At 34.4% G+C, this 13,667-nt stretch overlaps 1 protein-coding gene and 1 long non-coding RNA gene across 3 annotated transcripts; both read left to right on the top strand.

Annotated features, from left to right (window-relative positions):
* Positions 1-2,277: 2,277 nt before the first annotated feature.
* LOC128129520 (uncharacterized) lies at positions 2,278-5,343 on the top strand. The gene is made up of 3 exons (XM_052767985.1): positions 2,278-4,751; positions 4,831-5,065; positions 5,170-5,343. The coding sequence occupies exons 1-3, from the start codon at positions 3,916-3,918 to the stop codon at positions 5,341-5,343; spliced, it is 1,245 nt and encodes a 414-aa protein (XP_052623945.1). The 5' UTR covers positions 2,278-3,915.
* A 4,665-nt stretch (positions 5,344-10,008) lies between these two features.
* On the top strand, positions 10,009-13,421 carry LOC128129516 (uncharacterized). Of its 2 annotated transcripts, none has more exons than XR_008227476.1 (6): positions 10,009-10,194; positions 10,937-11,006; positions 12,010-12,069; positions 12,618-12,785; positions 13,005-13,152; positions 13,245-13,421. It is a non-coding gene; the product is annotated as an uncharacterized LOC128129516 (long non-coding RNA). The 2 variants fall into 2 exon arrangements; XR_008227474.1 differs by having other exon boundaries at positions 12,010-12,076.
* Positions 13,422-13,667: the final 246 nt, after the last annotated feature.

Here is a 13,667-nt window from a genome sequence, read left to right as displayed (position 1 = left end):
GGCTGAAACAAATACCTCCTCAAAGTTGGGCTCGCTCCCACTTTACTGGTATAATGACTTTCGATCTCTACTTAATAATTTTAAAAGAAGGTAAATTGAATACTGACATAGAAGTTGTTTATGTTCAGGGAGAGCACATTGTGATGCTCTAACTAATAACCTGTGTGAAGCATTCAACAGCAAGATAGAAGATGGTCGTGATGCACCAATTATTAACTGCATTGAGTTCATCAGAGAGTACATTATGAAGAAGATAGTCAAAGTTGACAAGGAAATTCAGAAAGTTGTAGGTCCTTTGACTCCTACAGCTACAACAATATTGGATAAGATAAAGAGTAAGGCAGAACAGTATGTTGCAACATTTTGTGGTGCTGGAAAATATCAAGTTGCTGGACCATGGCAAGATCAGTGTATTGTGGATGTAGGTCAACAAAGTTGCACGTGCAAAAGGTGGGAATTAACAGGAATTCCGTGCAAACATGGTGTGGCTGCTATTTGGGACATGGGGAGGAATGACAAAGATGTGGGAATCCCAGAATCATTTGTGCATCCATGTTACTGGTTATCAACCTGGAAAGAGATGTATTCTTTTAAGGTTAGTCCAATCAATGGAAGGTCCATGTGGGAGAAGTCAGCTATACCAACAACTCTGTTGCCTCCAAAACATCGTGTTCCCATAGGAAGACCAAAGAAGAAGAGAACAATATCAATTGTGGAAAAGGAGGACTTTGTTAGAGGAAACACAGCATCGAGGGCCCATAGATCAGTAACATGTACGAAGTGTAACAATGTTGGTCACAATGCAAGAACCTGCAAAGGGCAAAGACCAATTGTTGGTGGGGGTGGTGGACAATCACAAGTCAAAGGAAAAGGGAAAGGGAAGGCAACCACTTGATGGTTTGTAATAGGGCTAGTCTTTTGTTACTTTAAATATGAATGGATTGTGTTATGTTACTGCTTGTAATAGGGCTAATATTTTGGTACATTATTTATGAATAGTTTGTAATAGGGGCAGTATTTTGATACTTGTTTTAGCCAATATGTTGGCACTTTTGGATGAACTAGTTTGTCACCCTCATTGCCCTGTAATAGTTTGGTACTAATTAATGGAATGTTTTCTTCTTATGATACACCATTGGGTAGATAATAATTTGGTTTATATTGATTTTTACATTTATATTTTCCATAATAGTTTGGTACTAAATTAGATTGTTATATTCTTCTTATGATGTCACCCTCATTGCCCTGTTATAGTTTGGTACTAATTAATGGTCAATATGCTGCTTATACATCACTTTAAAACATAATCAATACAACACTGCTACAACCATTACAGTACATTTGCATTACAATACATAGATAACCTAACCAATACATAAACACCATTTTCATTGATCTTAAAAATCTTAACCATCTGCATTACAATACATACACAACTTAACCATTACAGAAAAGGATACCTTCACATTCACTGCTACAACCTAACCATTACAGATAATGATACCATCACATACATTGCTACAACCTAACCATTACAGAAGACTTTACCATTACAATAACAAATCATCCCCACCTTACAACTTGTAAACAAGTATCACCAAGAACAATACCCAACTAATAAATAAACATATTTTCAAGAAAAGATTTTCATTTTTCAGCTTCTTGTTCAACCTCACAAGCCAGGAGATTGTCAATCTGTCACCATGATCCTTTTCATCATCATCTACCCAAGCAATAAATCCTTTACGTGGTTCCTGTCAATTTCAAAAGCCACGGTTACAATACCTATAATCGCATACAGTGATATCCCCATCTAGGGTTACGATTACAAAATTCTCAACTACAACATACCTTAATTGGACATGCGTAAAAGGGTCTTCCTGGATTATTGTTAGTAGTTGAAGTCCGAATTACAGCAGCACGCCCACAATCGCATTGAACCATCCTTGATTTGAACATCCGTAGGTGTAACCGCTTCAAACGATGGAGGATTGAAAGAAACTCTAAATTAGGTTCGATCCTGATGAAAAATTAGTATTTGAAGATCGTTGGAAATGTGAAAAGACTTTTATACCCCCAACGTGCAAGGCACGTGGGGTGTCTAACGGAAACAATTGACGGAATGTGAGAATAGGGACTAGGCGGGTTACATAATTAAAAGTTGAGGACAGTCCGAGTTAGAAAAATAAGTTAGGGACCAAGCGTGTAATTTACACTAAACCACAGGGACCATTCGCGTAATTTACTCTTCTTCCTTTCATCAACAAGTGAACTCTCGTTTCCCCCAACTCGCTCCCACTGCCGTCGGCGTGCCAGACTCCTTCTGCACCTCCGATGAAAGAGAACAAAAGCAAACGACGTTGCAACCATCATTTTTGTGTCCTCTATTTCTCATTCCCACTGGTTTCGCAGGAATCAATCGATCCCACAAATGGATTGGGGGCTTTCTGGGATCAATCGATCCCCACTGACCTCCTTGGAAGAAATGAAAGTCAGAGATGATTTCCTCTCCCCCACTGATTAGCTGCCTTTCTTTTCTTCCCCTAATTTTCTTTTGCTCTTTATCTTTTTCGAAACTGGTATAATAGATGGATTTGGGTGGGTTGGAGGTTAAAGACGGTGAATTTGTCTTTCAATTCTCTTTTTTTCGAATCGGATTTAGGTTTTTTATTTGTATATATATGCTATTAACCATTTTATGTTGTTCATACTTCTTTGAGTTTGATTTACGATTTGCAAAAATCAATAAGCAGACTAACAAAACCATTGACGCTCTTGCCGCCTCCGAATCCATAAATTGTCTGTCTTCAACCCAACAATCGATATGTCTGTGATTTAGTGCTTTTAGGCCTTTTTGCGATTTGTCTTTCTCACTTGTAGATGTGATTCTCTGTTGAGTGACATATTAAAAAGAAGGTAACAGCAATTTACTTTCATTTATCCATGTTTAATTAATTAATGGAAAAAATAGAAAACAGAAACAATGTAAATATAATTCGAAGTAAAATGTTATTAATTGAGAAAAAAAAATTAAAAAGAAGGTAATAGCAATGTACTTTCATGTCTTCGTATGTCTTAGTATTCTACTTCCAGTTTTATAGCAGTGTTATCCAAAAAACAATTTTCATTGATATAAATGGATAGACTTTTTGAAGGATATTCCATCTATTTTCAAAAATGACCATTCTGCCCCTACAGGAATAAAGTATATTACATAAATGGTCACTGCATATACAATTGCAGGAAAATGGTCCCAAGTTGTACAATTTTTTCAAAGTATAATCGTTTAATAGGAAAAACTTATATTTAGGTTTAATTAATTAATGAAAAAAAATAGAAAACAGAAACAATGTAAATGTGATTGAAAGTAAAAAGTTATTAATGGAGAATAAATTAAAAAGAAAATAATAGCAATGTAGTTTCATGTATTCGGTTGTTTTAGCATTCTACTTCAATGTATTTACCTTAAAGCTGTGAAGGAGAGAGTGATACAAACAAAAAACGTGGTCCTGAGTTGTTGATCCATTTGCTAAATCTAAGAAAAAGTGCTGAAATGTTATTTGATATAATCATATTAATAAACAAAGAAAATGAAACCCCGAGGCGTATGTCAATTTTGAATGTGCAGGGAAAGCATAATGCATGTTAACCTGGTATGCAAGAAAGAAATTAATTCCAATCGGAAGAAGAGATGTATGACAGTTTTGAAGGAGATGCATCATATGCTAACTTGGTATATAAGAAAAGCAAAGAATGTTGTTATTAATCAGCATCTTAATTAAAAAGACTACTTGGAAGCAAAGCAATTTAATTAGAAGAAGTAATTAAGTTGATTCCTCGAGTGATGCATCTGCCACATTTTAATTTAAAGTTCAGGGTAACAAATCTTTCAATTGCCATTGATGTTCAGCTCGTATGGATATCACAAAAGAGAGAGAAGATATGGAAGAGATTAATCATTTTAGTCATAAAAATCATCCATTAAAGCTTGTCAACTCAGAGACGATTGATAATGCTGGTTTGGAGAATCGTGGTGGTGGTGGTGTAATAGGTTGCTATGCATGTCAAAAACCTATATCATCAAGTGGCTTTGCATATGCTTGCATGCCATGTCGTCACTTTATGCATAAAGCATGCGCACAGCTTCCGCTCACTATCAATCTGCCTTCCTTGTATGAGCATCCTCTAACGCTACGGGATCGCGGACCTGTAAAAGATTTCAGATCTTGGACTTGTGATGTTTGTTGTAATGTAAACCTAGGTAGGGGGTTTTATTATAATTTTAGAAAACCAGAGGACAACTTTAAGTTTAATGCTTGCATAGATTGTTGTGTTGTTGAGATTGGTCGCAAGGTGGAAGCTGATGTTATCAAGGAGGGGACAAGGATCAAGATTGAACATGAAGGTCATCCACAACACACTTTATCCCTTCAGTTAAGACCCGCTGCATTCCTGTGTGATGCTTGTAACACTGAGGATAAAGGTTTGTTCTATCTTTGCGACAGTTGTGGCTTTTGGATCCACAAGACTTGTGCTTCCTTAGCCCCTACCATCCATCGACCGCATCATCACCCTAATCACCCACTCACTCTGGTCTATTCTCTTCCAGAAAAATTCTATAAATTCTCTTTTTATTGCGAATTTTGCAACATTTACATCCGACGGAATGATTGGTTGTACCATTGTGAAAACTGTAGATATTTTTGCCATATCAAATGCGCCTTAAATGCAGAGCTACCTTCTACTCCAAGGTAAATCTTCTTTAATTTCCTTTTCTATGTTTAAGAAAATTGCTCCTTGAAATTAACTAAGAATTATATGTGGTTTCAGAGATGGTCCAAGTACTTCCATTGCTGATGAAGAGGTAGATAATTTGCTGCAATTTCCCATGTCAAATGCATTTACAAATCCATTGAAACTACTACACTCTGGAATGATAGCACCAGATGATGACGATGATGCTGATCGAAAAACTATGATTAACCATTGGAGTCATCGTCATCCATTATTTCTTAATGTCAAACATCAAGCTGACATGTCTGGTTGTAGTAGTGATCGATTAGAGGTATGTCATGGATGTGTACGACACATATCACTTCCGTACTATAGTTGCAAATTAGATGGATGCTCATTCACTCTCCACAAATATTGTGCCGATTTACCCCTCAGATTAGAACATCTACTTCATCCACCTCATTTGCTTCACTTGACGTTGCAACATGCGTCTATCTATCAATGCAATGGTTGTTTCAGCGGTGGCAACAATTTTTTTTACCAGTGTCAAACTTGCAAGTTCTACCTCTGTGTCAACTGTGCATTTCTACCCAAAAGCATCAAACATAAATCCCACAAGCATCATCTTATCCAGGTTATTGATCGCGAACCTCTTTGTAGCATGTGCAACTCATGGTCCGAAAGGATGAGCTATGCTTGTAAGGCTTGTAACTTCATATTGGGCAAGCGTTGTGCAATGAGGATGCCGAATTCCATTGCTCATAGGTATTGCAAAGGACATGAAATCCCATTGATGTATCCCCCAATCATGGATCATCCCGAAGATTTCTTTTGCGATGTATGTGAGACGGAAATGCACCCCAAGTTCCCCATGTATTATTGTCAAAAATGTAAAAATTCTTTTCACCCTCTATGCATTAGTCTTCTCGATTATTATCAAAACATGGTGTACGAGGGCAGCATAAACGTTTCCTATCACAAACATCCATTAACATATGTTCGAAGAAAGAGAACGCCCAAATATGTGTGTTCTACTTGTAATTGTGATATTAATGGTCGTTTGGTTCTTGAATGTCGGGCAAAAGTTTGTAATTTCAATATATGTTATCGATGTCATCTTTTAAGTAACAAGTGTTGATGCATTGTTAATGATGTAATATGATTCGGAAGTAACTAAGGGGTATGTCATTGTTTCTATAAGCTATTTCTATGTGTTTGCATGCTTTCTCTTTTTCTTATCTTGTATTCAAGAGATTCATGCTTAAAAAAAACATCATTAGTGAACACAAGTGCACCAATAAAAACAGGGATAAGAAGATGATACCTTTAAGATTCCAATCGGGGGGGGGGGGGGGGGGGGCTTTTTGAGTTTTCAACAGCAAGATCAGGATGACAATTGTGATGATTTTATAATGTGACTATTTTTTTAGAGATTTTTGAAAACCAGGTGGGTAAATGGAGTGATTTAGCTAGATGGAGGAAATCGATTTAGAAGAATGGTTCTTGTCTTGGTAGTGATGATGATTTGGGCATCTGGGGTTTGGAATTGGGGGATGAACTATCATCTAGTTGGATCAACACTGAATCAATCCCTCATTCACACGCTCTTTAATTTTGTTGTCAAAGATGGGAGAGCATAACAAGTGAAGGGTGTTGGGAATGAGGTTCACACCACCGAATCTGGAGAAGAAGGTCTCCTTCAAAGTAAACAATAGATGACCTACAAAACGATTGGGGTTGGTTCTTGAACAGGTGTGGGGTGGAGTATTGGATACCAAGCAAGCACTTCTGAAGATCCAATCTTAACTTCTTCAAGTATATATATATATATATATATATATATATATATATATATATATATATATATATATATATATATATATATATATATATATATATATATATATATATATATATATATATATATATAGGTCGTTAAACTACATACTGTTTCAAGTTGAGGATATCTGTTTCAATATATTTCATCTAAACTAAATATGTATTACTTCATCTTTCAGACTGAAAATTAAACACATAGGGAAAAAAACTAATATATAAAACTTATTTGCATATTTTATCTCAGTTTAATGTAATTATTTATCTCCTCCAACTGTTACTTGTTTATCATGGGAGATGAATAAGAAGGCAGGAATAATGCCGCCTGTTTCAGGTCAATGAAGATCTAGAAGAAGGTACAAGGTCTAACATCATCATACATATATTTGATGGAGCTCTTGATAGGAGCAGAATTAGATTTATCAATTGCAGGCAACCTTATATTCTTTTACATAACAGCATGGTTGAATTGGTCACAATCCCAGAAAAACCTAGGAAAAAGAGTCTTCAACTTTGAAAATTAATCAAGAAAGAGACATAATCCCATTATCATAATTTTTTTTGTATAATCAGCGACTTTATTCTTTAACATAAATTATCTCCTATGTTGACTTGAAGCGCTTAGTTGTTCATTGCTTAGTTAATTCCCACTCTATCTTCACGAACCTATGAATATTTATATAAAATCAATAAGGCATTAGGTGAAACTTGTAGATCAAGGTTTGTATGCATTGGCATCCATATTATATAATAAGCATCGATCCTTCATCGTATTTATCAAAACATATTCAGGTGCCATTGACACATACACTGTGTGTTAAGTTTTTGCTTAACCATGGCTACCTCTTTCTGTAGTCCATCATCTCTAGGACTTCAATTAGTTTTTTATATGTTTTTCTTATTCTTGTTACCTTTGTCTAAATCAGTATATTTCAAGATCAACAGTTTTGATGTTGATGCAACAAATATACTCTATTCAGGCCACGCCATGCCTTCGGTTAGAACCATAGAGTTTAACAAAGTCAACTACTTAACTCGTGTTGGTCAAGCCAACCGTTTTGACACGGAGATACATGTTAATTTGGTGAAACACATTTACAAAACTCAACTAAGTATTGTCGACGAGGATTCGGAATGATAATTTCTTTTACTATTAGTTATGTAATTTAATTTTTAGTTAAGATTAATAAAAAAAACATAATTTTTATTAATTTTATTTTTAATATGTAAGTTAATCGTACATTTATTTTAAATTAATCTTGTATTTAGTTTCATTTTTAAAAAATAAATAAGATGTGGTAATTTCCTAGATAAAAGGGAGGCGAAGAGATGAATATGGGGAGTGACATGAGATGAACTTAGGTGAGGAAGATGGGAAAATGACTAAAGAGACCATCAAAGTTTCAAATTCGTTAGAAAAAAATCATTCAAGTATTACTTGTTCAAAAAATACCATCAAACTAAGACATATGTTCAAAAAGCGCCAACGAAGTACATGTTTTCTGTTCAAAAAACATCATCTCTATGGTTTGGGGTAACTTACATATTTAGTCCCTAATTTTTTTTCTTAACTCGGACAGTTCATTTAGTTTAAATTTGCTTCGACTTTGGACCCTGATCGAGTTAAAAGACGAAGATACCCTTATTACTTTCATTTAACATTATTTTATTTATTTATTAATTATTTATACAATTTATGTTATTATTTATTAATAGTATATCAATTGTATAAATAATTAACAAGTAATAAAAATAAATGTTAAATAAAACTAATAAGGGTATATTAGTCTTTTAACTCGATCATGGTCCGAAGGAAAAATAAATACAAACGTTAGGAACTGTCCGAGTTAAGAAAAAAAAAGTTAGGGGCTAAACATGTAAGTTACCCCAAACCATAAAGATGGTGTTTTTTGAACATAATATGTATTTCGTTGGTGTTTTTTGAATATATGTCTTAGTTTGATGGTGTTTTTTGAACATGTAATACTTAAATTGTGTTTTTTGAACAAATTTGAAACTTCAATGGTCTTCTAAGTCATTATCACAAAGAAGACCTCATAGGCTTAGTAAAATGGAAATATTAATATTTTATAAATACTCAAAACTATAAATGTTCTGCATATACATAACTTTTACTCATTGATTTATATTTTGTCAATCATAAACTTTTATAAAAAAATATATATTAATGTGTTCTTCCACATGACTGGCAACTAAGCACGTTTTGTGATTTATCAGTTATCACACCATTTATTTTAGTGTGTCAAACATCAGATTGTTTTTGTCATGTCAGAACGTTGTTTGGAACATTACTACTCATTCTGGGTGAGGCATTGAAATTTCTACCTAGTGGACCCGGCCTTGCCTTTGATGCATTCCATCCTAGTATATATATTGCTTGTCAAAGTTGTCTTCATGAACTCTTCCGATGTATTTGCTGATGATTCGGTAGGATTACATGATAACCAGCATAATTTGTTACAGCTCAGCTAGATTATATTGTTTAAAAATCATCTTTATTTCTATTAGTCCACCGCATGGCTTTTGACAATTTAAAAAACTCACTATGACATATTTATATATCTTTATTCGTAGGACCCATAAAAGGAAAATATGCAAAGCAAGCGTAATACTCCGACTGTCTTTGGTTAAAAAATTTCATGTAATCATGTTGGTTAGCTTCATATATAGATCTTATAAAATCAGAATTTAAATTCCAAAATTACGTCTTAACAATTAACATATGCTAATTTCATGTTGAGACTTTCCGACGCATATCTGCATAATCATGGCTTCCTTTTGCTCATGTGGAACGATGTATGCTGATATTACATCTTGTATCTATTTTCTTATGTTGATTTTCCCCATATCTAACTCGGTTTATTTCCAAGTAGCTCGTTTTGATTCCGATGCAAAAGAAGTGGTCTATATAGGCGATGCAGTGCCTTCTTTTGGAGCTGTGGAATTCAACAGTGTTGTCTACTGTTGTCGTGTTGGCCAAGTCCTTTATAAACAGAGAGTTCCCTTATGGGATTCAAATTCAGGAAAGCTTTCAGATTTTGTTACTCATTTCTCTTTTGTAATCGACACCCAAAAGTTTGTCCCCTATGGCCATGGCCTTGCTTTCTTTCTTGCTCCAGTTGGTTTCACAACTCCTCTTAACTCAGCTGCTGGCTTTCTAGGCCTCTTTAACTCAACAACTAGTGATAATCCGACGGATTTCCGACAGTAAAATTATTAGGATATTAGCAACGTATCTGCGACAGTTTGGCAACAGAATAAAATCAGTCGGTGATCTGTTACAATTTCCGACGGTTTACCGACGGAAATCAACAAATTTGAAACTCCGTCGGTAATGGGTTGGTAAATTAATATTTTAGTTTTTAATCGTAAGGGCAATCCGGTAAAATAAAAAAAGGGGTATTTCACGGGGTATGTGCTTCGTATCAACTTGACCTAAATCAAGACTCCCTGAACTCGTGAACGAACGCCGACAAGTCGAAGCATCGCCTCCGAGCTCTGGCTTTCTTGCCGCCGCCGCCGTCAACGGAGCTGAAGGCATCGACCGCTCCGACTTCTGGAATTCGTTGAGTACTGCTTCTCTTTGAATAGCTTACAACACAGGTATGGATTTGCATTATGACTTCAACTAGGTCATGCTCTTTAATTCTTTGAGTACTGCAATCCTCCCCCTTGCTTTTTTAGGTTTACCAATTTATGGATCTTAAATCATTCATTAGATGCTCCTGACTATTCCATAGACACGATTATTATCTAATCAAGTACATATGCGGAGCTTTAAACCTGGTAATCGGAGTAAACTTGTTTGTATTTGAGTTTTCTCCGACAATGAACTCCAATTGGAACTCTACTGTAGTTCTTGATCGTTGGAGGGCGTAGGAAAAACACTCGCAGGGGGTGTATATGTATATAGCGAATCAAGAACATGAATACAAGTAGTATTTCATCATTCTATGGGTATATATGTGTGTAAGGAGATTACAAATTGGATTTTCACCAGCAAATGTTTGTAAAAACCTAATGTAGGATACAATGCAACACCCCCTTCGCCATATAATATCACAATTAGAATCTTCACTAAGCAATAACAACCACCAAAGTAACTGAATCATATTTCTTCTGTTAACATTTTTCATAAACAAGGAACAGTTGCATTTTGTCTTTTACCTTATCAATGATGTGAATTTGCTATAGTAAGAGGAATGTAAGAAAAATCTTAAGCTTTGTTTGTTCTTCTAAATATATGGAAACTCAGTAAAATTTATATTGCCCTTGAATCTTGAATCTTGATAGATTGTTCAATAGATGTTTATAGATGAATATTGATGGTTTTACTTTGCTGCAGTTTCGGTTTTTGGTTCCACCTCAGCAATAACCTGGACCATATACAGTTATAATTGCAGTTTCGGTTTTTGGTATATTCTGATTACTTCCATATGATTGCCTTAACTTTTATATTCAGATTACCACAAGAAGCTAAAAACTTAAAATTTCTTATTTATACAACTCTAACTCTATACAGGAATGAGCCCTTCTTCTAGAGAAAAACAATAGACTTTACTCCTCCTCTCATAGAATGCAATTATAACTGTATTGACAGTTATACATTAATACATTTTCCTTCATTCTATGTTCTCTGGGTATCATCGAATAGAACCCATAATAATCACAAACCAAGTACCAATCTTGACATAATCATGGCAAAGTCGAACCAGAGACAACTCAATAAAGAAGATGGGGTTTATCAGACTCCTATCTACCATCCATCCATACAAAGTAATCCCTCCCGGATTATTCTGTTTTATCTCTTAGGGTCTTTTTGGAATGATGGAATGGAACTATAAAGGAATGGAATGAGCAACTTTATGATTCTCTTTAAATTGAATTGAACATTCTTTTTCAGAAAAAGGTCAACTCATATGTAAAATAATATCAACCATCTTACTTATGATCTGTTTTTGCTGATCGATGCATTTGTTATTTAGTAGAATCCTAAACCTGCAATAGAGGAAATCCATTTGATTGGGAAGGGTAACCACACTCAAAATGGAACCCTAGATAACTCTGCCAGCCATATAATGGAATTGAGTCCCTTCCATATGGAACGGAATCATGAATTTTTATTCTTTCTGTTTCCATCAGAATCCGCAAAACTAACACGCCCTGATGGCCTGATGTTTCTTTTTTAAAACTAATTGATTTCATGGACAGGAATCTCGAATTCCAATCCGACCATTTCACATGATTGATGTGTTCCATATTGTTATTAATAACAAGATACTGAAATTTGTTTTCACACCAAATGCTCTAATTATAAAATGTATAAGGCTTAACGGGGAAAGTTTCGTTTCTGTTTTTTTGTTAAATATTTAATAATTAAATATTTGATATGAATGCACTTGTTATTTCATTATGCAGGCAACTGTTCTTGACCCTGCAGATTATGCAGGCATTGAAGCTGCATTAGACAACCACATAGTGAGCAGTACAAAATTAAATTCAACTTTATTGCTTTTTTTTGTAGATTGAGTTAGTTTTTTTCTCCAAAATGGAGGTGGTATTTTTAATATATTTACCATGAAATTGGTCGTTTTGGGTGTATTTTGTCTCTAACAGGTCAAATGAGTTAACTATAAAAGATTATATTACATTTTTTGGTCCCTGTGTTTATTTTTATTTTCAGATCTTTTCCAAAATAGAATCTTTTTGCAAATTTGGTCCTTACTCAAGGTTTCCATAACACTTTTAGTCCATATCACATATAAAATGACTACTTTGCTCCCTAGTGGTGATAAAAATTTGTTAAGAAAAAAACCTTAAGGTGAAAAGTAGTCATTTTTACCTGGGGAAAGGACCAAACATGTGACAAAATCCTTTAAAAAAGACCAAATTTGACAAAATCCAGAAGATTTGACCCTAAAACTTGTCCATTTTGCCATCTATTATCCAAAGATCCATTTTATTTCAACAACAGAGTTATAAAAGAGAATTTGTATATAAACTAATTTATAATTTATATACCACAGGTTAGTCTTTGCTTCACAGAATCACCCACAAATCCATTCCTAAGATGTGTTGACATTGAGTTAGTTTCAAAGCTGTGTCATGCAAAAGGAGCAATTGTTTGCATTGATGGAACATTTGCAACACCTGTTCTACACTCAGCAACCAAATACATTGGTGGCCAAAATGATGTAAGCAAAAAATCAAGAATCTATTTCTTTGCTATTAATTTTTTTTACCATTATTAACAAATATTGGCTATCTTTGACTTTTTTTTCGTTCTTGCTGGTTGTATTAGTGTAAGTAGCTTATGAGTTGTTTTTAACATGCTTGATATATATAACAAGGGTGTCTTAGTTTGTTTTTTTTATTTTTTTATTTTAATAATTAAATATTTATTTTAATGGCAGAAAGCTGCATACTAAATCATTCGAGGCATGAAAACACTGCATCTACGTATAAAGCTTAATGGTGTTGCTGAGGGAAACTATAGGCTTTGACTCGATCATATCAATTTTGCAGCTAAGAGGAACCACATACAGCTTTACTCAGCAAAAGGTCATACATTAAGTACTTATTAGTTATTTAGCATATCATTATCCTTTATAAACATGCTTTAAAAATTTTAAGTTTGTAATTGTTTTCCATAGACAATCAATCTACCGAGTGACTTGGAAACAATTAGTTTGCTGCTGAGTGGAGGTCTGGAAATCGATCTTGGGAGTATTGGACTTTTTTACTTTTATTTTATTGGTTTTAAAATATAAATTTGATGAATGCTGTAAGATTTTTTTGTGTTGAATATGTAATCATCTTTTATTTTTTCATGAATTTATATAAATTTTTTTAATAATGCCAAAATCCGTCGCTAATCGGTCACAACAAAATCTGTCGGTAATCCGTTAGTGAGTTATTTCGAGATTCCGTCGGTAATCCGTTAGTAAATTATTCCAGATTCCGTCGGTAATCCGTTGCAAACAAATTCTGTTGCTAATCCGTTGCAAACATATTCCGTCAGTAATCCGTTACAAACTATATTTTGTCGGTGATCCGTTACTACCGACAGAAAAAGC

Source organism: Lactuca sativa, unplaced genomic scaffold, assembly GCF_002870075.4.
Source record: "Lactuca sativa cultivar Salinas unplaced genomic scaffold, Lsat_Salinas_v11 Lsat_1_v11_unplaced_19, whole genome shotgun sequence".
In the NCBI taxonomy this organism is placed as follows: domain Eukaryota; kingdom Viridiplantae; phylum Streptophyta; class Magnoliopsida; order Asterales; family Asteraceae; genus Lactuca; species Lactuca sativa.
The sequence above is the reverse complement of the archived record's forward strand: the minus strand, read 5'-3'. Positions and strand labels throughout refer to the sequence as shown.

Bases quoted from the DNA above. Each gene is read 5' to 3' on its own strand.
- LOC128129520 (XM_052767985.1), top strand. From the start codon at position 3,916: ATGGATATCACAAAAGAGAGAGAAGATATGGAAGAGATTAATCATTTT. The intron at 4,752-4,830 runs GTAAATCTTCTT...ATGTGGTTTCAG, and splicing joins GAGCTACCTTCTACTCCAAG to AGATGGTCCAAGTACTTCCA. The intron at 5,066-5,169 runs GTATGTCATGGA...TTTACCCCTCAG, and splicing joins GTAGTAGTGATCGATTAGAG to ATTAGAACATCTACTTCATC.